General features: G+C 43.4%; 1 protein-coding gene across 1 annotated transcript; it reads right to left on the bottom strand.

The window, feature by feature from the left end:
- Nucleotides 1-1,817: 1,817 nt before the first annotated feature.
- LOC119877511 (homeobox protein Hox-A13-like) lies at nt 1,818-13,761 on the bottom strand. Its single transcript, XM_038573024.1, has 4 exons — nt 13,735-13,761; nt 10,693-10,729; nt 9,534-9,575; nt 1,818-2,386 (listed from the first exon to the last, which is right to left on the bottom strand). The coding sequence occupies exons 1-4, from the start codon at nt 13,759-13,761 to the stop codon at nt 1,818-1,820; spliced, it is 675 nt and encodes a 224-aa protein (XP_038428952.1).
- Between the last annotated feature and the right edge of the window lie 12,942 nt (nt 13,762-26,703).

Here is a 26,703-nt window from a genome sequence, read left to right as displayed (position 1 = left end):
CAAAGACAATAATTGCCGACCTTCCCATTGCAGTGACAATAACATCTGCCACCCTCTGGCTCTGGTTCAAAATAGACTAAACGTGACAATGTACACTGGGGAGTCCACAGGGAACAAGAAGCCATAAGATTCAGTGGCTATTACAGATGTTTTCAAGAACTACCTCCTCACCTCTGATGGAAACCCCTGCAGCAAGTGTCACACTTGGCCTTGGATTATAATTCTTTGTCCGTGACCCGACCCACTCAAAGACTCTCCAAGGCAAAATCTACTCCATCTTTGAACTGGCTTCAGCACTTTAGACCTGTCTTTATATCTAGAGGTTTCTCAGGGAACATTTGTCAACAGAAAATAGACTCTTCTGGAATATTAAAATCTTTCTAAATACTACGCATGATCTGAATCATAAAATATCACTTGTATTTCCATTTGTATCTTCCAAGTGAATGATGGCTATCAAGGATTAACTGAATTCTAGTTTCCTCTAGGTGCCAAAGAAACATATCTTGCTCACAAAACTGTTTTCCTATCAAGAACAGACTACCACAGTCTGGCAAACGGACACAGATTAGATGACCACTCAGGGCCCCCTCTAAGCTCATGAGTCTAAAAAACTGGAAATAAAATTGAAAAACATACATCACAGTTCAAGTTATTAAGGAAGATTTGAGGGGCATCTGGGTGGTTCAGTTGGTTAAGCATCTGACTGTTGATTGGGCTCAGGTCATGATCCCAGAGTTGTGAAATGGAGCCCCATGTGGAATCTGCTTGAGATTCTCTCTCTCTCTCTCTCTCTCTCTCTCTCTCTCTTGCCCTGACCCTCCCTGCCTTAGAAAAAAAAAAAAAAAGATCTGAAGTGAAATCAAAAGAAAGCTTGAGCTTCAACAATATCTCCACTGAGGTCAAATTAATATAGAGAGAAGAGAATGAAGATGGACCCCATGCCCACCAATGCCGACCCACTTAGCACAACCTGATTGCATTGCTTTTTGTAGTTAGGGAGATAGAAAGCTAAACTAATAATACCAAAAGTCTAAATGTGCACTGCTGGCTGAGTTTATAGGGGAAAAAATGAAAGAGCTTGCACTGCAGGGGTGGAACTCTGCCCCCGATGCAAAGAGTAATTGGCCTCAATAGATGGGAATCTAAAGCAAACATTAGCCATCCATATTTTGGTAGCAGATGTATTTCTGAAAATTTGTTTGAATTGGCTCTTTGTGAATAAGACAGAATTTTTAATGAATTAGGGACACTTGTTTCTCTGTAACTGAAACTGTCATTTCAAAATAGAATTCAAGTTGTAGATAAAGCATTCTTTCAAGTGTCCCAGTGGTGTTCGGAACTGGAGCACATGGACAGCAGTGGCAGGAAAGCTCTATTCTCATGATTTTTGCCTTGTTCTGCTCTCACTGCCCATCTTCCAAGGGATGTTTAAGTGAGATTAAGATGTTCCAGGAGGTGGGATATGATAAAAATCAAAATAAAGGCAAAGAGAGACTTTTAATGATAAATGTTTTTATTTTAGTAGAAAATTTAGAAAAGAGCTATGGACAAATAGGAATACAAGATGAAAAAGGAGCAGACATAAAAGCGCGTACATGGGAAGGATATAATCACACACATCAAAAGAATAATAATTGTGATCCTATCTGATAGAGCTTTGTGATGTCAGCTCTTCTTTGAGAGCGAGGTGGTTTTCATGGCTTTATTTTTGCTGTTACCTATTTGATTGGAAAGTTTTCAGATAGGAAAATTGAGAACACCCAAAACAGAAAAAAAGGAGGAACCTAAACCAGGAGCCAAGTCGGCCCAAGAGGCTAAGTCTCAGAATACCAGAGGATGACAGGTAGGGCAGGTGAATGGAGTAGAGGAAATTCCCAGTATCTCCTGTGCAGGGACAGAGGACAGGTGGCCCACCTAGGAGCAGCACTGCTTCTTGCAGCAGCACTTCTGCTGGCAGCACTTCTGCTGGCAGCAGCCCTTCCCGCACCCACAGGAGCTGCACCCGCACGAGCTGCACCCGCAGGAGCGGCGGCAGCAGCAGACCACGGGGACACTGCAGCAGCCCCCACAGCAGCCGCAGCAGCAGGGGCAGCAGGACGAGCAGCAGCCCACCCGGTAGCACCTGCAGGTGGTACAGCTGCCCCCGCAGCCGCCGCAGCCTCCGCAGCCTCCGCAGCTACCACAGCCTCCGCAGCCACTGCTGCAGCCTCCGCAGCCACTGCTGCAGCCTCCGCAGCCACTGCTGCAGCCACCGCAGCTTCCACAGCCACAGCACCCCATGGTGTCAGTAGAGAGGACTCAGGACAGGTGAGGAGGGTGATCAGGAGAGGTCGAGGGGGGTCTGATGCCGCCTTCTGCTGGGGGACCCCCTTATATACCAACTCTAGGGAAGAGTATTAACCCAGGACTCAAGGCCACTTCCCTGTTGTTGATGCAAATATCCACAGTTGAATCTCACATGGCCTTTTGTGCACTTCCTTAATGGGTCCTTCTGACTTGTAAACTTTGCTAAATTTATCTTTTACTTGTCTTTTTAAGGCCATTTTAAAAATAGGACAGGAAGTAACTATGAAATCCCAATTTTTTGTTTGTTTTCTGTGGGGGGGGGGGGGGTTTGGTAGAGTTTTTTGATAATTTTTTTTTTCAGTAGATGTCTGATGGGTCAAAATTCCACTTGGATACTTTTACATTCTTGGTCATATCATCCCAGGACAAGATTTTTTCATTCCTACTCCATTTATATCCATTTACTAAGTGGTGAAGCATCCTTTTAGACAGAAGAGAACATTTGGAGACTTAACGGGAAAGGTGATCTCAGGTCATACTGTTTCATCATCCCAAGGCAGAGTTCCTTGGGTGTTTCTTCATCCTGTAACATCAGTTAGGAGGAGACTCTGATTCAGAGGAGAAGGGATCTAGTGTTATCAGGGGTTATTACAAGATGATAGGAGCATATCCTGAGCACAACATTCCCAAGCCATGTGCCAAACTCAAGGAGGCTTCTGCTCTCATCAGTCCATTAAAAAAAAAAAAAAAAGACAAACCTAGGGTGCCTGGGTGGCTTAGCCAGTTAAGCATCTGCCTTCAGCTCAGGTCATGATCCCAGAGTCCTGGGATGGAGCCCCGCCATCGGGCTCCCTGCTCAGCAGGGAGTCTGCTTCTCCCTCTCCCTTCACTCCTCCCCTGCATTTGTGCTCTTGCTCTTGCTCTCTCTCCCAAATAAATAAATAAAATCTTTTTAAAAAACAAAGAAAGACAAACCTAAAGGCATATTTTCAACAGTTGCTCGGCCCCTAGTGATCATGGATCAGTCTGCCATGGAATGCTGATTTGAAATGGTTGCTTCTAATTGGCCATTCCTGTTCAGATCACTCTTGCCTGTTAAGGGTAAATAGTAAAGGCAATCAGTGCAGGCCGCTGGTCAGGTTCTGTTGGCTGTTGTGGAATATGAAAGTGCTTTTATCAGCCATCCTAGGACAGTTCAAGTGGCATACAAATGAGTCAAGCTTGGGTGTCCTCTTAGACCCTTGCATGACCCTGAGTTGAAGGAGTTTGGAATAATGTTATGGCCCAGGTCTTTAACACAGGGCTCTCTTCTGGTTACTTTTCAGTTATTGTTAAAGAAGTCTTAAAATTTAACCAAAGAAGTAAAGACCTGTACTCTGAACACTATAAAACTGGTGAAAGAAACTGAAGATGATACAAGCAAATGGAAAGATATTTCATGTTCGTGAATTGGAAGGGCCAACACTGTTAAGATGTTCATCCTACCCAAAGCAATCAACAGATTCGATGCAATCCCTATCAAACTACCAACAGTATTTTTTACAGAACTAGAAGAAAAAATCCTAAAATTTCTACAGAACCAAAAAAGACACTAAATGAACAAACCAATCTTGAAAAAAAAGGGAGCAAAACTTGATGTATCACAATCCTAGATTTCAAGATATACTACAAAGCTATAGTAATCAAAACAGTATGGTCCTGGCACAAAACAAACCTATAGATCAATAGAACAGAATATACTCCAGAAAAAAATGAACACTTTTATGGCCAGTTAGTCTATAACAAAAGAGACAAGAATATACAATTGAAAAAAACAGTCTCTTCAACAAATAGTGTTGGGAAAACTGGACATTTACATGCAAAAGAATGAAATTGGACCACTTCCTAAACCATATACAACAGCAAATTCAAAATGAATTAAAGACCTAAATGTGAGACATGAAACCATAGAAGTCCTAGAAAAAAAAAAAAAAAAACATAGGCTGAAATCTCTTTGATGTCAGCCATAGGAGTATTTTTCCAGGTATGTCTCTTTTCACAAAGGAAACAAAAACAAAATTAAGCTATCAGGACTACAGTAAAATAAAAAGCTTCTGTACAGAGAAAGAAACTATCCATAAAAACAAAAGAACAACCTGCTGAATGGAAGAAGATATTTGCAAATGATGTATCCAATACGAGGTTAATATTTAAAATATATAAAGAACTTATACAACTCAATCCCCCAAAAAGCAAATAATCCAGTTTTTTTAAAAAAAAGGGCAGATAATATGAATAGACAATTTTCCAAAGAAGACTTACAGACACAAGCAAAGATGCTCAACATCACCCATCATCAGGGAAGTGCACATCAAAACTACAATGAGATACCACCTGTCAGAATGGCTAAAGTCAAGAACACAAGAAATAATAAGTGTTGACAAGGATGTGAAGAAAAAGGAACCCTCGTGCACTTTGGTGGGGATGCACTGATGCAGCCACTGTGGACAATAGTATGAACATTCCTTAAAAAATTAAAAATAGGATTACCATATGAGAGTAATTCCACTACTGGGTATTTACCCAAATAGTTACAAAAACACTAATTTAAAAAAATATGTGCACCCCTATGCTTATTGCAGCATTTTTTTATAATAGCCAAGATATGAAAGCAACCTGAGTGTCCATCGACAGAATGGATAAGGAAGATGTGGTATATACATGCAATGGAATATTACTCAGCCATAAAAAATGAACTCTTGCCATTTGCAACAACATGGTTGGATCTAGAGTGTATAGCGCTAAGTGAAATAAGTCAGAAGAAAACAAATACCATATGATTTCACTCATATGTGGAATTTAAGAAACAAAGCAAACAAACAAATAAAAAAAGAGACAAGCAAAAAAACCTACTCCCAACTTTAGAGAACAAACTGATGGTTACTGGGGGGAAGGGAGTAGGGGGGGTGGGAGAAATAGGTGAAGAGGATCAAGAGGACTTTTATTATGATGAGCACTGAGTAATGAATCACTATATTATACACCTGAAATTAACATAACACTGTACATTAATTATAGTTGGATCTTAAAAAGTCTTAAAGATGAGTTCTTTATGAATGCAACTATGTCCTACTTTTCAGAGCAGAAAGATAATGGAGGGGGATCTGTGTGGCTCAGTTAGGTACCTGCCTTCAGCTCAGGTCATGATCCCAGAGTCCCAGGATTGAGTTCCGCATCGGGCTACCTGCTTAGTGGGGTGTCTGCTTCTCCCTCTCCTTCTGCTCCTCCCCTGATCATTCTCTCTCTCTCCTCTCTCTCTCTCTCTCTCTCCCTCTGTTTCTCTCTTGCTCACTTACTCTCAAATAAAATCGAAGAAAGAAAGAAAGAAAGAAAGAAAGAAGGAAGGAAGGAAGGAAGGAAGGAAGGAAGGAAGGAAGGAAGGAAGGAAGGAAGGAAGAAAGAGAAGAAAGAAAGAAAGAAAGAAAGAAAGAAAGAAAGAAAGAAAGAAAGAAAGAAAGAAAGAAAGAAAGAAAGAAAGAAAGAAAGAAAGAAAGAAAGAAAGAAAGAAAGAAAGAAAGAAATAGAAAATGGGGTGGTGTGGCACTGTGCCTCAGTTGTACAAACTTCTAAATCATTCCTGCATCTATCACTCCAGTTCTAGGAAAAACTCTGTATAAAATAGCCTATTCAGGGGCGCCTGGGTGGCTCAGCGGTTGAGCGTCTGTCTCTGGCTCAGAGCATGACCCCGGGGTCCTGGGATTGAGTCCTGCCTCGGGCTCCCCACAAGAAGTCTGCTTGTCTCTCTGCCTATGTCTCTGCCTCTCTCTGTGTGCCTCTCATGAATAAATAAAAATATTTTTTTAAAAAATAAATAAAATAGCCTATTCATTTCTGGTTGATACTTTATTTTAGAACGTATTCATGTCCTGTAAATTTTTGGTAGCTTTTCTTTCTTGTACCAGAGTGAAGATAGAACAATAAAAGTGCTTAAACGACTATCTTGGGAAATATATAAGAGCAAGCATTTCCTCCGTGCCTTCAGCTCATACACATTTCTCCCTAATTCTCTAACCTCCAAAATTCACCTGTTGTTGTTTAAGAGGGTTCATGAACTCCTGCTTTAAAGCACATTAATATTTTCCATCCAATAAACTTAGGGGGGAGCAGCATATGCAATTTAACAAATGGTGGTTGAATGATCCTTGTCTTATGAGGCAGTAACTCTGAGGACATCACAAGACTAATCCACAGGCTGTCAGTCTGGTGAGAAATGCATGCAAAGAATTCGAAGACGCAGTATAAGAACCAGAATAGCTTTTATCAGTCGATTTCCTTAAAAGTATGAGAATAAAAAAAGTTGATTTGGAGTTAATGTGGGAGAAGGAGAATTGGGAAAACTGAGAGGGACCATCTATCACAGGAAAGGCTTCTCTCCCATCTAAGGGCTTGGGTAAGGACTGGAGATGGGAACATGTGAGGGCCAATCCAGGCAGCACCCTCTCTAGGCCTACAGCTGGGGGGACCCAGGGGAAGCAGGGACAGCTGAGAACTGAGTGCCCAGCCTGGGAGCAGAGTTGAGGGCAGAAATCCTTGGGCACAGGTATCCCAGCTTTGTGTACGTTCATGTTAAGCTTTGCTTTTACAAAGACCTGTGTTAGTACCTGGTTTTGCTAATGGAAGGAAATCTGAAGAGGGTTTTCACTTCCTGAGCATGGGGAGCCACCCTGCCCGCTCCTTCCCTGGGAACCACCCTCAGCATCCCAGCATCAGGCCGCCAGAGCTTTGAGCTGCGTCCGTGGGCATCTGTGCCTTATCTCCACTGACTTTGTGCACCTGTTAGCAAGATGTGTCCTCAGGTTGCAGAAAAACCTAAGAAAGGTGCTTTGGGGGTCTAGGAACCCTCAAAAAATTTTCCGTGTAAATTAATGGTAATTGCTTCTTGAGCTTTATGCCACTTTAGTTTTTGAAAGCGTTCATAGGAACGCTCTCCTTCCAGCCAGATAGCAAGGGAAACCTGGTACAGAAGCCCTGGAGGTGTGGAGTCAGTCAGCGGGACCTGGGATTCACTTTTCTGGAAGGTGACTGACCACAGAACCAAGACTTGGGAAGCTGAGACCACAAGTAGAGACCAGTTAAAAGGAAGGAAGTTAAAAGGCTTTTGCAACAGTCTTGGACAGATAGCCTTGGTGTGCTAGAGAGAGGGACAGAGAGGCAAGGAACAACCAGTACGAACAGCATAGAATATTCCCCAGGGGACCACCGTCACAGTAGAGAAAACGGCATCACACTAAGAGTAACAAATTGTGTTTTACTAGATTGGCTACTTAATCCCTTAGCAAGTGGTCAGTAAATATTGTTGAATGTTTCTTTCTTTCTTTTTTTTTTTTTTTTTGTTGTTGTTGAATGTTTCGATCAATTAACTGATTGACTGAATTTCGCTCATCATTATGTGCCGTGTAGGTCCTTTCACCCTCTTCAGAGTCCTCCTGCCCCAACACCACAATCCTGGGGTTCCCCACGACATGTCAGTGTGCTCAGGGATGTAGCACATTCAGTAGCCCTGTGGAGTGCTCCTTTCTCCCCTGGCCAGCCCCCCAGGGCCAGGAGTGGCACAACTCTGAGGACTTATAAGCATGAAGAACCATGAAGGCACAGAGTGGATGCCCCACCACTACAGGTACTGCCTAAGGGTGAATGTCCTAAGCCAAAGCCATACCGTAATGGAACCTACACTGTCACCAGCCACCACCCTGTGCTGTAGCTGCTATCAGTGCTAACCTTCCTGGCCTCATCCCCCTAACCTTCCTGGCCTCAAGCCCCGGCCTACGAACATCCCCCTGCCCGGATGCTGCTCTATTGCAATGGAAAGAACGTCCTCCCCTACCTGGTACCACGCCCTGGACTCTCCATGTATCCCAGGGAATGTTTCTCATTGCCTTCTTCTCACATGCCTCAGGCCCAAGTCCATAGTGAGATCCAGTTGCTCTAGGTCCACGACATGGACCACTCAAAAGACTCTAGTCACTCATCTGTCATAGAACTGAACACCATTGCATGACTCTTTTCCCTTACAATAACTCCACTTGCTTTCGGATTTGTTAAGAGGCCCCTCAGCCTTCAGCCCAAGAGACCCCTGGCAAGCCCATGTCACCATTTCTGGAGCCCTAACCAGACACATCAGAATCCCAAGACCAGTAGAGTTGAGATTCAGATGGGCCAGTCACAGCCTAAGTGTACGTGGCATCTCAGAAGCAGAACTGATAAATACCTGTGGTTATCCATATGGCTTTCCAACTACTTTTTTCCAGCTGCATAAGCCGGTCAACTTTATCCCTTCTCTTTACCTACTTGCTATTGCCCCCTGTTTTTGAACCAATCTTCCTTACATTTAGGTTAAAATGTAAATTCCTGCATATAGTACATGTGTTCAAAGTGTATTTGTGGAATGTCAAGGTGAAAAAGTATAGAGAAATTCTTCATTGGTGCCTCCTGTTCTTCAAGCTATCCTCCAAACCAGATCTTCAAATAATGTGTAAGAGAGTAACAGGATCATGGTAGAGTTGAAATCGTCATTCAGAGGCTCTGCTGAATTGAAGTGATATGGAATGGATTAGCAACAGATAAAGTACTTATTGTCTATAAAGGAAATTGAATTATTTGTTTTGATCTTGAATATTTAACTGTGTTTCCCTTATTTTTTGTTAGTGAAAGGATGGGAGCACCATTACATATTTTTCTTTCTTTTTGTTTTTTTAGAGGGGGATTTGGGAGGAGGGACAGAGAGAGAGAGGGAGAGAGAGAATCCCAAGCAGGCTCCATGCCCAGGTTGGAGTCTGACTCGGGGCTTGATCTTACCACCCTGAGGTCATGATCTGAGCCAAAATCAAGAGTCAAACATTTACCTGACTGAGCCACCCAGGCACCCCAAGAACACTTACATTTTTTAAAAAATAGTCTGAACCTCTTTCCTTCTTAAAGGACAGAAAGGTTCTGCACACTACCATAGAGGGAAGAATAGATGTCAATGGATGTGGCAAAAGGATGTCTTTTAGAAATACTTCACAGAGCCAAAGAGATGATAGAATCAATGGGTTAAACTGAGAAAAGAGAGTCAGGGACTGAAGAAATAAGGACTCAGAGCACACCAAGATTATCTATAGATCCTAAACCATAATATTTAATCTTAACAGTAACACCTTCCATTGAAAACAGTGCAGAAATCCCTACAATTACCCAAAGATGAAACTAGACTCCTACACACATACCATCTAATGAGTTCTTCACTTCTCTTGAAATTTTACCAAAATCTGAAAAAGTAACATTGGACAATGATCAGATCTCATTCAAAGAGTGACTGCATTCAGATTATGCCACATATGGGACTGTCAGCTCTGTTCCATCCTGTTGGGATAGACAACAATCCCAACTCCCAACCTGTACAACTAGGCATTGGAAGCCATAGAGCATTCAAATATGTGGCCCATTAGTCAGTAGCACAAATTCCTACCTAAAGCACGGGTCAAATGCATAAGCATGCCAGGTAAAAATAACCAGGTGTGGCTGTTCTAAATAGAGGATACTATTCAGGGCACCTATCAATTAACTTCCTGCTTATCGTTCTACTTGGAATGATAAACACTTGAGCAAAGGCAAACCAAATTAATCAATATTTGTTGAACCCATTTCACGTGCCAGACTACGTGGGTGATGCAAAGAAATGTACTTCTAAGTAACTCCAACTGAACAGAGATATGAGAAGAAATAATTGGGTAAATTGAGGAGAAAAAAAGATTTAGATTTAGTCAAATAAAATAAGAGTTGACTCCAAGTATGGGCTGCTTAAGTTCCAAGTGACTATTAAGATTTGCAAGAGTTCCAAGGAGGGGATAATTAATTCCGATTACATAGTGATAGGAATGTTTTATGAAGCAGACAGAGCTCAAGCTGGGTCTTGAATGGGAAACCAGATGGAAACAGGTAGAGAGGAGGAAGGAGCAGGGGTGGGTGCAGTCTGGGATCATCCTGCATGAGCTGCTTCCTTCCTCCACCCCCAGGGGTGTGCTCTGATCCGTCTTCACCTCCATTTTGTGATGAAAATAATAATACCTATAGCAGAGGGTTATTGTGGAATGTAAGTGTGATGATACCTATAGACACCTAAAATAGAGTTTGGGACCTACTCGGTAAAAGCTATTGTTAGTATTTCAAGGGAGGCTACATGTTGTAAGGGAAAATACAGGACTTAAGACAGGAAAGAAAGCACATGTGCATATAGTAGAAAATTTTTCAAGGGAATTAGTAGGTATTGAGGCCAGAAATAAAAGCTGGGATTAATTCTGAACCTTAGGTCATGGAGACTTTGACATTTCTTTTGCAAGTGAATTAAACAGCACATAGAAATGGAAATATTTTAGGAGCACATACCTGGCAGCAGCTTGTAGGGTGAGTTAAAGACGAAAACCTGGAGAGAGACCAGTGAGAGGACAACAGGTAGGAAATTCATTCCCTGTTAGATAACTATAGGTAGGAAACCCCATCCCTGTTAAAAATTTGAGGTTTTCAAATGCAAACCTCTTATTAAAATTCGTGTTCACCATAACACATTCACTAATGAATACAATGGAGGTATTTCTTAGAAGCCACTAGAGTTTAGCAGAAATACAAGCGGGATGTATCCCTTTATTCCCAGCTGACAGACAACCAAACTGGGTTGCATCCTCTTTGCCATACATCGTGCTGGACACTGGGCTCGGGTGGGAGTGACAGGGTCATCCTCCAAGGTGAGTGAGACAGCATTCCTGTCCTGTGCTTTGATCATCTCAGAATCTAAGGGGAGGCTAAGCAGATGCTCTTGGTCCGATGTCAAAGGGTATGGCTAAAGATCTGAGAAGGGGTCGTGGCGTGGGTTCCAGGAAAGAGCAGCCACAGGATGCCCTCTCCAGGGGGAGGGGAGATCTGACTCAAACCCTGGGGAATGCGGAGAGAGTCCACTCCCTGAAGAGGTTCAGCGTCCCTTGAGTCCCACCAAGATCAGAGTCTACCGTCACATTCAAGCACAAAGAATGTGTCTTTCCTGATTGGGAAAGTCAAATCTGTGTTACAAGTACTTCCTCCATAACGCTTAAGTCTTTTCTGGTTCTCTGCATCAATATTTTTTCTCTCTAATGTTCCAGGAATAATTCAGAGTATTTCACATGCATTATTTGACTTAATTATTGCAATAGCCTTCCAAGGATGTACTGTTCGTGCTCTCATTTTACAGATGAAGAAAAAAGTAAGATACCGGAGCATTAATTGTCTAAGGTCACAAAAAAATCGGAGTCTGGAAACAGGCATAGGCAGGCTGATCTCAGAGTCAGCCCTCTTAACCACTAGGCAACGTTGTGCATCCTGTCTTCAAAGTCTAACAGCTAGATCAGGGGAAGGCCTATGTTTGGCCTGCCACCTATTTTTGTAAATAAGGTTTTATTGGAACAAGGCCACTCACACATTTAAGTGTTGTCTGTGGTTGTGTCAAGTTACAATGGTTGAATTGAGTAATTGCAAGAGCAATCATGTGACATTTATCTGGTCCTTTACAGAAAAATATGCCAAACATTGGTCTGAATAATGCAGAGTGTTTAGTCAAAAAGGAATCTTGAGTGCAGGCAAAGTGTCTCTGACCTGATATTCTGTGATGAGCTGCAATGGGATGCGAAGGTGGCTTCTTGCTCTCTCCACTTCAAATAAGCCACATGCTTCTCTGAGCTTTTGCAGTTGACTTTCCTCATAAGTGGAATCTGTTCTGTTCCCATAACCAGTATTAGGATGGCTTTCCTGTTTACAAGTCCTCAGGATCACTGATGCCTAGTCACAGTCTGAGAGTAACAATTTGTATATGAATATTATTATTCCAGGTAGAAAACTATGTTTATATCTGCATAGAAGTAACAGGGGTGGGATGGGTGGGGAATATTTGGATCCACACAATGCTTCTTCTCAGGGCTGGACCTAATGTAGGGTAAATGGAGCACCCCCCTGGGATGAAAATTTAAGGCGGCTCCAAAAACCTCAAGTCATCAACAAAATTTTAATCCAATATTTTTAAAAACCAAATCGGTGCAAAAAGTCCACAATGGCAAATTGATATTACTCAGCCATTAGAAACGACAAATACCCACCATTTGCTTCGACGTGGATGGAACTAGAGGGTATTATGCTGAGTGAAATAAGTCAATCGGAGAAGGACAAACATGGTCTCATTCAATTGGGGAATATAAAAAATAGTGAAAGGGAATAAAGGGGAAAGAAGAAAAAATGAGTGGGAAATATCAGAAAGGGAGACAGAACATGAAAGACTCTTAACTCTGGGAAACGAACTAGGGGTGGTGGAAGGGGAGGAGGGCGGGGGGTGGGGGTGACTGGGTGACGGGCACTGACGGGGGCACTTGACAGGATGAGCACTGGGTGTTATTCTGTATGTTGGCAAATTGAACACCAATAAAAAATAATTTATTAAAAAATAAATAAATAAAAAATAAATCTTAAAAATGCAATAAATAAATAAATAAATAAATAAATTTTTAAAATGTAAAAAAAAAAAAAAAAAAAAAGTCCACAATGAAAACAACATCAAAATTTTACCAAAAGACAGAGCTGGACGTTATACTTGCCCAACTCAGCTTCCCCTAGTCCCAACCCTGTTTCTTACTTTACAAGCATTTGACACAGTTTAGTATTGCCTAGGTATTTAAATGGTCCACAAGTCTACAAACACAAACCTGGCTCTGTCTTTCGCCTGTTAAAGACTGTGGCAGGAGGAAGGACACATGTAGTTAGCATGAATGCAGAGTACCTAAGATCCCCCTTCCCAGGGAGCAGATTTTCAATTGTAGTCGTGGCAAGAGGGAGGCCTCCACCATGAATCATGAGACAGTTTCTGAAAGGCCACAAAGATGAGCAAAGCTCACTCCCACTTCCACTTCTCTATAGCACCATCTGGGAGCTGAGAAAGCTAGCTTGGTGTCCAGCAGGCTGGATTTGATCTGGGCTCCACCATGCAGAGACTGAGAGACTTCCCCTCACAACCTCAATTTCCTAAAGTAAACAGCAGGGCTGATTTTCATACCTTCCTCTTTGACTATTGTGAGGTCTAAACAGGGGGTGACTTGTACCATCGGCTGCCACCACTAATATCTTGACTCAGTGGGTGACCTCACGATCCATTCCCCCAGCTCTCCCAACTGACCCAGTTAGTTTACCCACCATCTATCATCCACCCGCTTGTCCAAGCTGGACCCCTCAGTCTTAAATTCTCCTGGAGACCATTTGCTTCTTCCCTTGATATTTAAATGTTTCTCAAACATTTGAACACGATGTCCACAGGCTTGCGTGAGGTCTTTCTTGGTCTGGACTCTGCTCACCTTTCTGACTCCATCTGCTTGCATGACACCCTCACCCGAAACTCTGCAGCCACACCCAACTCACCCAAGTCGGGCTGTCCCCACTCGTCATGGCTGCCTCTCACCTCTGACCTTTGCACACATAATTGCATCTGCCTGAAATCGATCCCATCGCTGCCATGTCCCCTGACACACCCTCTTCCCAGCGGTTGCCTTAACTCTTCTTGACTTGGTCGAAGTGTTACTTCCCCCATGAGCTTTCTATGACCCTGGCACAAACACCAGCCCCCCCTAAGCAAAACCTGGGGTTGGGTCTTCCTGCATTTCCATAGTACCTCAGGTTGCTCTCAGCCACAGCACTTAGCACATTACATAGTATTTCTCATTTACTTTTCTCTCTCATCCAGGGCCAGGAGCCATTGCTGAGCACCTTTCAGCCCCAGCATCCAGCACTGTGCGAGGCACAGTGAGTGAGTGTCATCCTGGAGCCTGAATAGACAGATAGATGTATCAGTGGGACAGAACAGGAAAAAGATGATACCTAGAGACAGATTCATTAAAAATTACATATATAATTATTAACATTATATATAATTTTATGAAGAAGAGAGCCCCTACCTATCTAGCATCATCTCTTGTTTATAAGTAACAATAGCAAGATACAGAATATTATATATTATCTGATACTAAAGAAACAAAGAAGCATTATAGAAGAAGCATTGTTTCTCAGAGAGAAATAAGTTCCTAGCCTAGAGGTGAGGGAGGTTTAGTGGGGAAGATGGGATTGAAGCTGAACCCATGCCACCTCCAAATGATCTTAGGTGGGTTCAAGAGGCAAAGGAAATAGGACCTAAAAAAATAGCTAAAGTCCTCCAGGCCCAGACCCTTATCTCCTAGGTATGGATGCTAAACGTATACCTCCCATAGCAGCAGAACAAACACAGCAACTTCAAGACTGCTTCTAGAGACTAGAAGACCCCTCTTTCCTTCCAGTGTGAAGTGTTGGCAGACAGTTACCTCCCACCAGGAATGAGTTAAGTAGCTGTCACCTGGATAAGCAGAGAATATGCCCTTGTACGGCCCAGAAAGTCCTCTGGGTGCTGAGAAGGAACTTGCTGGAACGTAGTTCTCACCCAAGAAGCAGGGTTTGAGGACCGCCTGGCAGTGTGAGGAGCATACAGACGACAGCACACATGTGCATGAGCTTGGGAAGACAAAAAAGGGGGAAGTAAATGAACAAGGAAACCGGTCTAAAGTCTGAGAATCAACTTAGTACAGGAAAAGGATTGTTGGGTTTGGTGTCAGAAAAACCTGGGATTAAATCAGGCTTTGTTAGCTGCATTTCTTTCAGTGAATTTCTTAACTGCCTCAACCTCAGTCATTCGATCAATGAAATGGGTCTAATACAGCTCACCTAGAAAGGTCGTCATGAGATATAGAAGTAGCCAAGTGTGTAGAGGGGGACCACCCATCCTTTCGTTTCTGAATGGACACGGGGGCAGCAAGCAGGTGGAAGAAGAGGACCCCTCCTCTGCCTGCCGCTGGATGGGCTGGCAGCCAGGGTTGGCCCTGACGTCCCAGAGCGGCTCCCCTCCTGCTGCTGAGTGGAGTCATCCCATGCACTCGGCATCTGGGCAGCAAGAGGTCCCCCCCACCCCCCAGCCCAGGGACCTGCCCTGTGAGTTTGCTGCACAAAATCGGCAGAAGCGGAGAGAAAATACATCGTTGTCAGAGGCACGGCCCAGGATGCCAGCAGGAACCAGAGCCTCAGAGAACCTTCCACGGAGCTCACGCTCCGAGCTGGGGCCCAGTCTCCCCAGAGACTGCCCAGCACCGCAGGGGCCACCCGCCTTCTTCCTCCCATTGGGGCCCCATTTTTGATTTCTTAAATAAGTTTCAAGAAATGAAATCTCATCAAGTCAGGGTTTTTTTTTTTTAAGATTTTATTTATTTATTCATGAGAGGCAGAGAGAGAGAGACAGAGAAAGAGAGAGAGAGGGAGAGACAAGTAGAGGGAGAAGCAGGCTTCACACAGGGAGCCCGATGTGGGACTTGATCCTAGGACCCTGGGATCACAGCCTGAGCAGAAAGCAGACACTCAACTGCTGAGCCACCCAGACACCCCTCAGGTCAGCTTATTAGGACATTTAAAACAGCAGGTGTAGACAGAGAAACAAAAGACTGCACACAGACAGAAAATTCCCAAATGGCCTAAAAGCAGGCCTGAATATTTAGAAAAGATAGAACATCCCAAACAAATAAACTCCTAGGCTTCCCCCTTTGCCCAGCTGTCTGCCCAGTGGCTCTTTGGTGGCAGCTTTGGTTCACGCTGTCGACTGGGGCAAATGTGTGCCAAGTGTGGGCAGAGGGAGATCAAGGAGGACACAGCCTGAGGCCCAGGAAGCGTGGGGGGTGGGGGGGAGCTGGTGACAGAGAGGCCACGGGAAAGGAGTAGGTGGGTGAGGTGAAGCAGTCTTACCGGCAGGACAGAGTGGCCTCCCCGGGCTGGATCCTGGGGGGGAAAGGGGGGGCGGGGGCGAAGCCGTCCGGCCGCCTAGGAGCAGCACTGCTTCTTGCAGCAGCACGTCTGCTGGCAGCACTTCTGCTGGCAGCAGCCCTTCCCGCACCCACAGGAGCTGCACCCACAGGAGCTGCACCCGCAGGAGCGGCGGCAGCAGCAGACCACGGGGACACTGCAGCAGCCCCCACAGCAGCCGCAGCAGCAGGGGCAGCAGGACGAGCAGCAGCCCACCCGGTAGCACCTGCAGGTGGTACAGCTGCCCCCGCAGCCCCCGCAGCCCCCGCAGCCTCCGCAGCCTCCGCAGCCCCCGCAGCCCCCGCAGCCTCCGCAGCCTCCGCAGCCTCCGCAGCCACTGCTGCAGCCTCCGCAGCCTCCACAGCCACAGCACCCCATGGTGTCAGTAGAGAGGACTCAGGACAGGTGAGGAGGGCGATCAGGAGAGGTCGAGGGGGATCTGATGCTGCCTTCTGGTTGGGGGACCCCTTATATACCAGCCCCGGGGGTTGCAGCAGGAAGACACATGACCACTTCCCTGTTGTGGATTTCAGCTCCTACAGGAAAACTTCAGGCTCTTCTTTATTTCCTGGCACCCTCAGCCTCACTAAGCGGCCTATTTTCAGCTTAGCCAAATTGATCTCTGTTTCACCCAATGGGACTATTTAGCAAAAGAACCTCCCCGCCCCCACCCGCCCCGCTTTCAAATACAGCGGGTCTTGGAATCCTGAGCTGGGGAGACTCATCTGCCCACTGATACTTCCCCTGCTCGCCAGCATTTTCCCAGGGGGAATTATTATTTCCTTGCAACCTCTTTTAGGAAAATTTTTTAGAGATCCTTCCAGTAGGGGAAGGAGAACATAGAACCTTAACTATAGGAGATGCGTTGTAACAGGTACCAGGGTTTCTACCACTGGTGGGCACATCACAGATCAAGGAGGCCACAACCTCTGGACCAGCAGAGGCGTGTATTTCTCCTTCCCGGGCTCCATGCCCTCCCTGCAAATGGTGAACTCACTCAGCAAATTATAAAAATCATCCTCCCTGGAGAAACCCACTGTCTCCAGATCCACCTCCAGGACCTTCACACTCTAGAATGTTGGCCTTGTCATTAGTTCTCCTCGCGTGAGTCACACGCGTAGCTTCAGCCTTAGTCACAGCTCCACTGTCCCCAGACCCTCCCTCATCTGCTGGCTGCCTGCCCAGCGTTAGCATTAATTTATAAATAACACTCTAAACCCATTACTTGCTCATATAATAGCATTTTGGGGAGGGGGGGAAGAGCTACATTTCCCCAAAAAACTTAGTGAACACGGTGACACTGTTTTATACCCTTGCAAATCTCTTTGATGTCTGACTTAATCAAAGACGACCGGATTCTCATTATCCATCTTCCATGTTTTAACTGTTGTCTTGTGTTGTTTTGGTTGAGGCGCACAAAGAAAACCCAGCCTCACACTGACACATGGTTGGAAAAAAGATGGTCTTACCAGTCTCAGGGCCCCCGTGGGTCTTTGAACCACACACTGAGGACTACCAGAAGAGAGATTTGGAAAATTTGAGTCCCAAAGGAGAGAAACTATTTAAAAATGTACCCAACTATTGACTTCAGCCTATTGGGTATAATAAATCTCTCCACAGGGTTGGTGTGTGGTATAATGATGGCTCAATGTCATTTAATGAAATTTTACTGCTTCTATGTTTAAAAAAAAACAAAAGACAAAAACCCTACTTTATGCTGCTATATTTTCCAGTACTGCACATTTTGTTCCTACTCAACAGTCCTCAGCCGGTTGCCTTTGTCTCTAAACTGAGAGTCCAGACTCACCAGTAACAATCTGGCTTCAATTTGCCTTGCAGTTGAATCTTCTGTCTGGGGCTCTAGGGTAACCCAAGGCTGCATGAGAAGGGAGAGCTTGGTATTTCACACCAGTACTACTCATAGTTAATCTTCATGGTACAGGTACTCTGCGCTGCACAGTGTATGAAGCACTTAGAAATAAGACAGAGACATTAACAGTGAAACAGGCAAGATTGAGCACAGAAGGCACTGGTGTCCACAGAGCAAAAGGTCCTGTGGGATGAAGGTGATGACACAGGGCAAGGAAAACAGGCAGAAATGGTGTTGAGTAGGAGGACAATGGTGAGTAGCCCCATCCTCACTGGCGCCCAGGAAACTAGCTGGACCCTCTGCCCTGTCCTCCTCCACACTCACCTCTCTTCTCTCGTCAGCTTGGCTCCCCTTCCTCTAGGAATAACCACTTCCAATCTCATCCCCTTTCTTCAGCTGCTCCACCAGTCCCTTCACTCTGAGAAGATACTTCCTACCGCAGAATCTATAAACCCATCCTAATCTGTGTGCTCTTTCTCACTTTCTTGCCTTGAGTTACAACCAAGGAGGTGCACGTACTCCTGTGATGGAGTACTCCTCCAACCACGGGCCAGCCCCCTCCATCTGTGCTCTGAAGACCACCTCTCTGGCCTTTTAAGTCTCCTTTCTCATGCACTTTCCACCTCCACAGGCATTTATTGAGCACTTACTAAGTGCCCACCCTATGAGAGGCACCACAGACATAGCAATGACCTCCCTCTGCTTTCTGGACTCTTCTCAGCAGCATCAAGACCTCAGGATGGCATTTCTCCAATCTTCAAACAAGAAAGCACATCTATTAGACCCAGTCTGCCTCCTGCTACTGTCTCTTGTCTCTCCTGCCCTTGACAGCCATGCTTGCAGAAAGCAATGTCCCCAAACTAGCTCCCTCTAGATGACAGGCAGGAGTGACATTTGAAAACAGGTATTGGGGATGCCTGGGTGGCTCAGTGGTTGAGCGTCTGCCTTCTGCCCAGGGCATGATCCTGGAGTCCTGGGATCGAATCCTGCATCAGGATCCTTGCATGGAGCCCGCTTCTCCCTTTGCCTGTGTCTCTGCCTCTCTCTCTCTCTCTCTGAGTCTCTCATAAATAAATAAAAACAAAATATTTTTTAAAAAATGAAAACAGGTATTGACCTTTTACATCATATACCTAAATGAAATCGTCATGTAGTAAACTTAGATATCTTACACTTTTATTTGTCAATTTTTCCTCCGTAAACATGGGGAAAAATAAAATAAAATAAGGATTCAGCCAGGATCAAGAATGTGAGAAAGGACAGCCAGCAAAATATGCATAATTATATATAATAAAATGCATTGGCAATCTTTTAACATACCGTTAAATATGTAGAAACAAAATATTACACATAATTTCACTATTTAAACATAATTACTGATAACCTAATAGCACACAAATGTATATTTAATACAATTTTTGCTTTTCCTGATCAAGAAAGCTATATATGTGTTCATCGTAGAAAATTTGAAAGATGCACAGAAATACAAAGAAAATAAATATTACCTACAATCACACATTACTGAAATAATTACTGTTCACTATAATTTTCTCCCAGAATTCTGTATATATATGCATTATTCAAAAACATAATTGGGGATGATAGTGTGTATCCTGGTGTTATTTTTTTGTTTACTATAATAAATAAAAAATCTTCACCAAGAGCTCCAGAACTTTGCCACTCCTCCCTAAACAAACACTTCACTGGATCTGCTCTAGTTCAAGTCTTAGATGGCCTCCATGTGGTTAAATCCAAAGTATGCTCTTCAGGCAATTTACAAAATCATTTCTCAGCACTAGCAAATCTCTATCTCTTGACACACTCTTATCTCTTGGCTTTGATGAGACAAGATCCTGTTTCTCTCCTACTGATTTTGCCATTCTTCCTCAGTCTACTTTGCAAAAAAAAAAAAAAAAAAAAAAAGACCATTTAGGAGGCTCAAGATTTGGCGTATATTCTTGCTTTGTGTTGCCTCTTTAAGAAAAGTTCACTTCCTTTATAGCTTATTGACTCCTTTGTTGAATACTCTAGATTTTATTATGTAGATCAACCTTCTTTCAAAATCTGATTTTTCTGAAGATGACTTTCAATCTGCAATATTTTCAATAATATTTGCGCAAATATGGGATCATCTGTTTCTCATTTTCATGGGAAGGCAGGGGGCATATCACCAGGTCTTCTGAGAATGATCTGGATAATTAGAGAGCCATAACTCTTCATCCACTGAAGTCTAGACCAATACTGACCAATAGAACTTTTGGCAATGAAGGAAATATTTTACTCTGAGCTGACCAATAATGGTAGCCACTTAACACATGGGGCTACTGAGTATTTAAAAAATGACTAATGAGGCTAAAGAACGAAAAATTCTTTACTCATTTAATTTTGATTAATCTAAATTTCAACAGCTATACATGGTGAGCAGCTACTATATTGGAGAGCACAGCTCTAGACTGATGACACCTCAAAAGAAAGGACCTCATCCTCCTTTGAATCAGTTCACCAGAAGTTCGGTAATTGTCTCCTAGATTCCAGACACTGTGTAACAATTAGAGGAGTAAGGTGAGTGAGAGATGAAACCGGCCCTAAAAGAACATAGATAGTCCATCAAAAAGAGACAGAAGTAAACCATAATAATGTAATATGGAAAGTTCTATAACAGAAGGCCAAGTGAAAAACATGCAGAAGATCAGTTAATTAAATTCCCAACACCTAGCATAATTCCTGATACATAATACAGCCAGCTCTGCTATAACACTTGTTTCAAAAATGCAAATTTGTTCCAAGGAGGACATTATGCTAAGTGAAACAAGCCAGACATAGAAAGACAAATACTGCATGTTCTTACTTATGTACAGAAACTAAAAAAAGTCAAACTCATAGAAGCAGGGAATATAAAGGTGGAAGGGGCTGGTGAGCACGGGGCGGGGAGGGCGGGGGCTTTGGGAAGATGTTGGTCAAAGGTATAAATTTTCGGTTAGATGGGTAAGTTTGGGGAATTTAATGTCAACATGGTGACTATAGTTCATATACTGTATTTTATCCTAAAATTTGCTTAAAAGAGTTAGTCTTTTTTTTCAATTTTTAAAATATTTTATTTATTTGAAAGCAGGAGGGAGCGGTAGAGGAAGTAAGGAGAAGCAGACTCCCCACTGAGCAGGGAGCTCAATGAGGAGCTGGATCCCAGGACTCTGAGATTGTGACCTGAGCCAAAGGCAGACGCTTAACCTACTGAACCACTCAGGGGCCCTAAAGGAGTTAGTCTTAAATGTTCTCATCACAAAAAGAAAAAAAAAAAAAATAGTACCTAAGTGAGGCAATGGATGTGTTAATTAACTTGTTTTATGATAATCATTTTACAATGTGTACATATATCAAATCATCACATTGTACACCTTAAATATATATGTAATTTTGATTTGTCATTTATACTTTAATCAGGCTGTAATCCTTCTCAGACCCACTTCCATAAACACACTTCACATATTTCTCAAGGTAGGGTGCCACATTTCTTAGAAAATATACTTTTAACCATATGAGTAAAGATGTTTTCTTCTCTTTCACGTGTTTTGTCTTTAATTAATGTATTCCTTTTATATTTTAGGAAATACTTTACTAATTTGAAGTCATAGAGCTCATTTTCCACATCTCCCTAAAATGTCATATTTTGCTTTTCACTTTTTGATCTTAGAAATCATCTGGAACTTATTTTAATGCATAGTATGAAGAAAGACCCTCATATTATTTGTATCGATATAGATAGCCTGTTATTTCAGTACCAATACTGAAGGGCCAGGATCTTCTCCTGATTTGTAATGTTTCTGCCCTATCCGATACCAAATTCCAAAGTTTGTGTGACTTCCTCTCTGTGCTCTCAATTCCCATCCACTAGTTCCTGTCTCTCTCAGCAACAGAATAGCACACTATTTAAATGATCATAGCTTTAGAATAAGTTCCAACATATGACGGGTGAACTTTTCTCCTCATTCTTCTCTTAAAATGTCTTTGGGTGCTTGGGTGGCTCAGTCGGTTAAGTGGATGATTTTTTATTTTGGCTCAGGTCATGATCTCAGGATCCTGGGATGGAGCTGCCTCAAGCTTTGTGCTCATCAGGGAGTCTGCTCAAGGATTCTCTTTCCCTCTCCCTCTGCCCCTCTCCCGGTTCACATGTGCTTGTGAGTGCTCTCTCTCAAACTCATAAATAAATAAATAAATAAATAAATAAATAAATAAATAAATAAATCCTTTTTTTAAGTGTCATTGACGGGCAGCCCGTGTGGCTCAGTGGTTTAGTGCTGAGTTGTGATCCTGGGGGCCCGGATCCAGTCCCGCGTCAGGCTCCCTGCATGGGGACTGCTTCTCCCTCTGCCTGTGTCTCTGCCTCTCTCTCTCTCTCTCTCTCTCTCGCTCTGTGTCTCTCATGAATGAATAAATAAAATCTTTAAAAATAAATAAATAAAACAAAATGTCATTGACATTCTTGGCCTTTTGTTTTGTCAAACATATTTTAGGGGAAGCTGTCCAGTTTTTTTTTCAAAAGTGAACAATGAAACAATGAAAAGAGACCAATATTAAAAATCTCTAAGGGTTTTTAATAGAACTGCAATGAATTGATTCATTACTTTGGGAAAGATGGACATTTTCATTAATCAGTGTTCTCCAGAGAAACAGAATCAATGGGATATATAGATATAGATACAGACATATAGATTTACTACAGGAATTGGCCCACCTGATAGGGAGGCGGAGAAGTGTTATGACCTACCATCTGCAAGCTGGAGAATCAGGAGAGCCAGTGATGTACTTTAGTCTAAATCTGAAGACCTGAGAACCAGGAGCTCTGATATCTGCAGGCAAGAGAAGATGGATGTTTCAGCTCAAGCAAAGAGAGCAAATTGGCACTTCCTCCACCTTTTTGTTCTATTCAGACCCGCAGGCACTGGATGATGCCTACACACACTGATGAGGGCCGTCTTCTTTACCCAGTCTTCCAATTCAATTGCTAATCTCTCCCAGACAGACACACATGGAAAAAAATGTCTTGCCAGATATCTGGGCGTGCCTCAGCCCAGGCAAGGGGATGCATGAAACTGACCATCACAACATCGTTTCAGTATTGAGAATTCCCATCTATAAACCCACTACATTTTTCCATGTATTTCCTCTTTTAGGTCTTTCAACAAAATTTAATAATTTTCTTTCCAAAGATCTTGCATATTATTAAATGTATGCACTATTATAATTTTGTTGCTGTTTTGAATGTTTTTTAATGACATTTTTCAATTTGATGTGTAAGAAATTTCTTTATTGCTGAAAATTGATTTTTTTTTCCCCTTTTTTATTTTCCCCTCCAGGTTTTTTTATTTCCTCTGCTATGTTAGTGCCAACTTCCCAAATGGAGACACACTATACAGCACTTCCTGGGCTTATTCAATTATAAATTCCATTTGAATGGAGACTATATATCGAATTCATTGCCTTTTTAAGAACAATTAGATGAGATAATGTCCATAAAGTGCATAGAATTAGAGTCAGATGAAAGATAAGATAAAATGCCAGTCAGGCTCTCTCCTCTGGGAGGTGAAGGTCTGCAGGAGAAGAGGGAAAGCTGGATCTCCACAGTTTCGATCATCTAATATCAATCAAAAGAATTGCACTCGTGGGCAGATGTATGGGGTGGGGAGGCACTGAGTTATTAACTATTTCAGTCAGTTCTGATTCCACTTTTGAGATAAAAGTGAATTTATCTGAAATTGAAAGAATATTAGGCCATGTGTACTCATGAAGAAGTAACAGGAAATAAGCACCCATCTCACAGATGGGTCAAAACGGGCAGGGGGTGAGTGCACACCTGGTGTGAAACCTCCAGATCCAGTATTTAAGGGCCCCTCGCAGAGGCAGTTATCAGACCTCCCTCGCCTCCCCGCCCTCGCCTCCCTGCTCACCTCCACAGAGTCCTGTCTACTGCCATCCTGGGTGCTGCACCTGCTGAGGTTGCAGTGGCTGTGGCCCCTGTGGCTGTGGCGGTGGGGGCAGTGCCAGAAGCAATGGCCTGCTGGCGGGCAGCTGGCCTCTCCCGGAGTGTGCCCAGATGGCACTTGCCTGTCGGTGAGACTCTCCTCCAACCTTCCCCGTTTGTCTTCCCACGACCTGGCAGTCAGTCCTGGCCCCTCAAGGGCTGGAAGCGGATACTCTCCTCTGTGTCACATCACAAATCGGGTAAATTCCAAAAAAGACCCTGCTATTGACGGGAGCAAAAGACCGATGAAAACAAGACACAGTCCAGCTCCTGGAGTCAATGCACATGCTGCACGAACCGAACACGGGATCATAGTTACGAATTTATTTTTGTTTTTCTGAAATCCTTTCCCTCAACCCCGATGCCTGCATGTCCTGTGCCATTCCCACGATATTCATATAGACCCAGCAGTTCTGTAAACCAAATGTGCAAACAGAATAATGTACCATAGGTTGATGGCTAAGATCTCTTTTTTTAATCTTTATTTGTTATCTTGCTATGAAAGGACCATTTCTGATCCATAAATCCATGCAAGCTAAATAAAGAAATCCTTGAGGCCATGTGGGTGGCTCAGTGGTTGAGCATCTGCCTTTGGCTGGGGTTGTGATCCCGGGGTCCCGGGATCGAGTCCCACATCGGGCTCCCTGCAGGGAGCCTGCTTCTCCCTCTGCTTGTGTCTCTGCCTCTTGCTCTGTGTGTCTCATGAATAGATAAATAAAATCTTTAAAAAAAAGAAAAGAAACCCTGTTGGGGAGAACATCCCCTAGTGTAGGAGTTGGGTCCTTTACAATCACAGGGCACTGGTCTTCATCACAGGCCAACACCCAGGGCTGCTCAAGCTCCAGAGGAATGAATAAGACCCTAGAGAAAGGATGTGCTAACCACAAGTCTTGCCTTAAGACCTATTTTCCAAAGAAAGGAATTGATGCGTCTTGCTCTATCATGTTTTGATGAACATGCCAATTCCCACGTATAGACCCTCAAAAGAATTGGATTTGCATGCCAGCCTCCACTCCAGGCAAGCAGCTCCGTCCCTGGGCATTGGTGAGCCCCTCTCATGGATGAAATTTTAATTTTCATCTTTAATCCCTGCCACAGACTATGTAGATATTGCTTTATTAATCTTTAGTTTGAATGCTCTCCTGCCTCCTAGGGGCACTCAGGATTGGGACTGGCTCCATTTCTGGTCATTGAAACTTGGCTTTCAGCTACCTGGCACCTGCTTGGGGGTTATCTGTGACCCAGAGGGCAAGGGGTATGGGCTGTAGTCTGAAAGCCCTCGGGAAGAGGCACTTCTCACCACACACTAGTTACTCTGTGCCTGACAGAGCAGGACCTTTCCTCTACTTTTGAGAATCGGAGGTGAAGAGATAGACCACAGCCATGCCCAGGGTTGTGCAGTAAAGATTTTTCCCTCTTCCTGCTGAGGTCACTTGGAATAGGAATTCCATCAGGAAGCCCAGAACTGGATATCTGCCTTTTCAGAAAAAGTATTTCATTTTGCTTTGAGGTTTGGTGTCCTTCGTGTTACCCTAAAGCCAGGGCAATGTGTCAAGATGCACAGTGAGGTATCAAGGTAACTCTGAAATAAAAATCCCTATGGGATATTCCTGAACATAAACTTTTTCTCTTTTTTTTCTTTATTAAAAGAGAAAAATCCATGAAGCCATTCCTTTCTCCAGTAAGAATCTTTCTCTCCCTGTTCACAGTCACAAACAGGTCTAGAGCAGCCTTATTTACACAACTTCAATGTCACCTCTCACCATCTGGGACACTCAGTTCTTTGAAATCAATGGGATTTTATTATTCTTCCCTAAAAGGCCTACAACTTGCCTTGGGTTGAAGGAGCATGATCCCAATTTGTGCTGTTATCGCTCTAGTAGAACAGCAGGTGTTTTACCCCAAATCCGCCTAACTCACCCCTGAAAAGGACATCTTAGGACAAATGTAATATACCTACCAATCTTCTTTAAGTCTTTCCATTTCAAATACCAATCGGAAGTATGTGGCCTTTGATGCAAAACGCTTATCACCGAGAATGATTTGTGGAAGAGTTCATGACCCGGTCATGCAAGCGCAGGCATTTAGCTCTTCCATAGAATGGCTCTGTGCTGGGATGGGTTGAGAGGCACTGAGAGCAGGATTGTATACAACTGCTGTCAAAGTTCACTGATGCCACATTAGGCCTGTACCTGAAAATTTCAGTCCCAGTTTCTTCATTCTTACTCTGGCATTTGTCTTAGAAATGGTGAAAATAATTTTGCATTTTTCAGCTTCTGAGAGCGATTCTTCACCTCATTTTCATGAGAACAAACAAAGTAAGCGTGCAAAGTAGATCTAAGATGTTGACCAAGGATCTCCCCACCCTCCCCAATAATGTTTCTGTGCATTCATGAGCGAGAAGATGAAGACTTTTGAAATCTCTGTGTGACATGGACATGAGGACCCCAATGACTCTAGCACGAATATACCTACCATGAGTGCCTGATTATTAAGACCCGGAAAGATTCTCCTCCTGTGTAACTAGGAGACTACAAGTCAAGCATAAAGAGAAAACAGTTATACAGTTGAAGAATTTAATTACTACACCTAGTAGATTTAAAAATTGGAAAGAATTAATCTACACCAA

The sequence above is a fragment of the Canis lupus genome, chromosome 25 (assembly GCF_011100685.1).
Source record: "Canis lupus familiaris isolate Mischka breed German Shepherd chromosome 25, alternate assembly UU_Cfam_GSD_1.0, whole genome shotgun sequence".
Classification (NCBI taxonomy): domain Eukaryota; kingdom Metazoa; phylum Chordata; class Mammalia; order Carnivora; family Canidae; genus Canis; species Canis lupus.
The sequence above is the reverse complement of the archived record's forward strand: the minus strand, read 5'-3'. Positions and strand labels throughout refer to the sequence as shown.

What these genes read in the sequence shown, in the direction of transcription:
- LOC119877511 (XM_038573024.1), bottom strand. Translation starts at nt 13,761, where the DNA reads ATGACGAGTGGGGACAGCCCGACTTGG. An exon ending in GTGGGGACAGCCCGACTTGG is followed by an intron (nt 10,730 to 13,734) that starts GTGAGTTGGGTG and finishes GTCTCTCTCCAG; the next exon opens with GTTTTCGTCTTTAACTCACC. An exon ending in ACCCTACAAGCTGCTGCCAG is followed by an intron (nt 9,576 to 10,692) that starts GTATGTGCTCCT and finishes TTACTTTTTCAG; the next exon opens with ATTTTGGTAAAATTTCAAGA.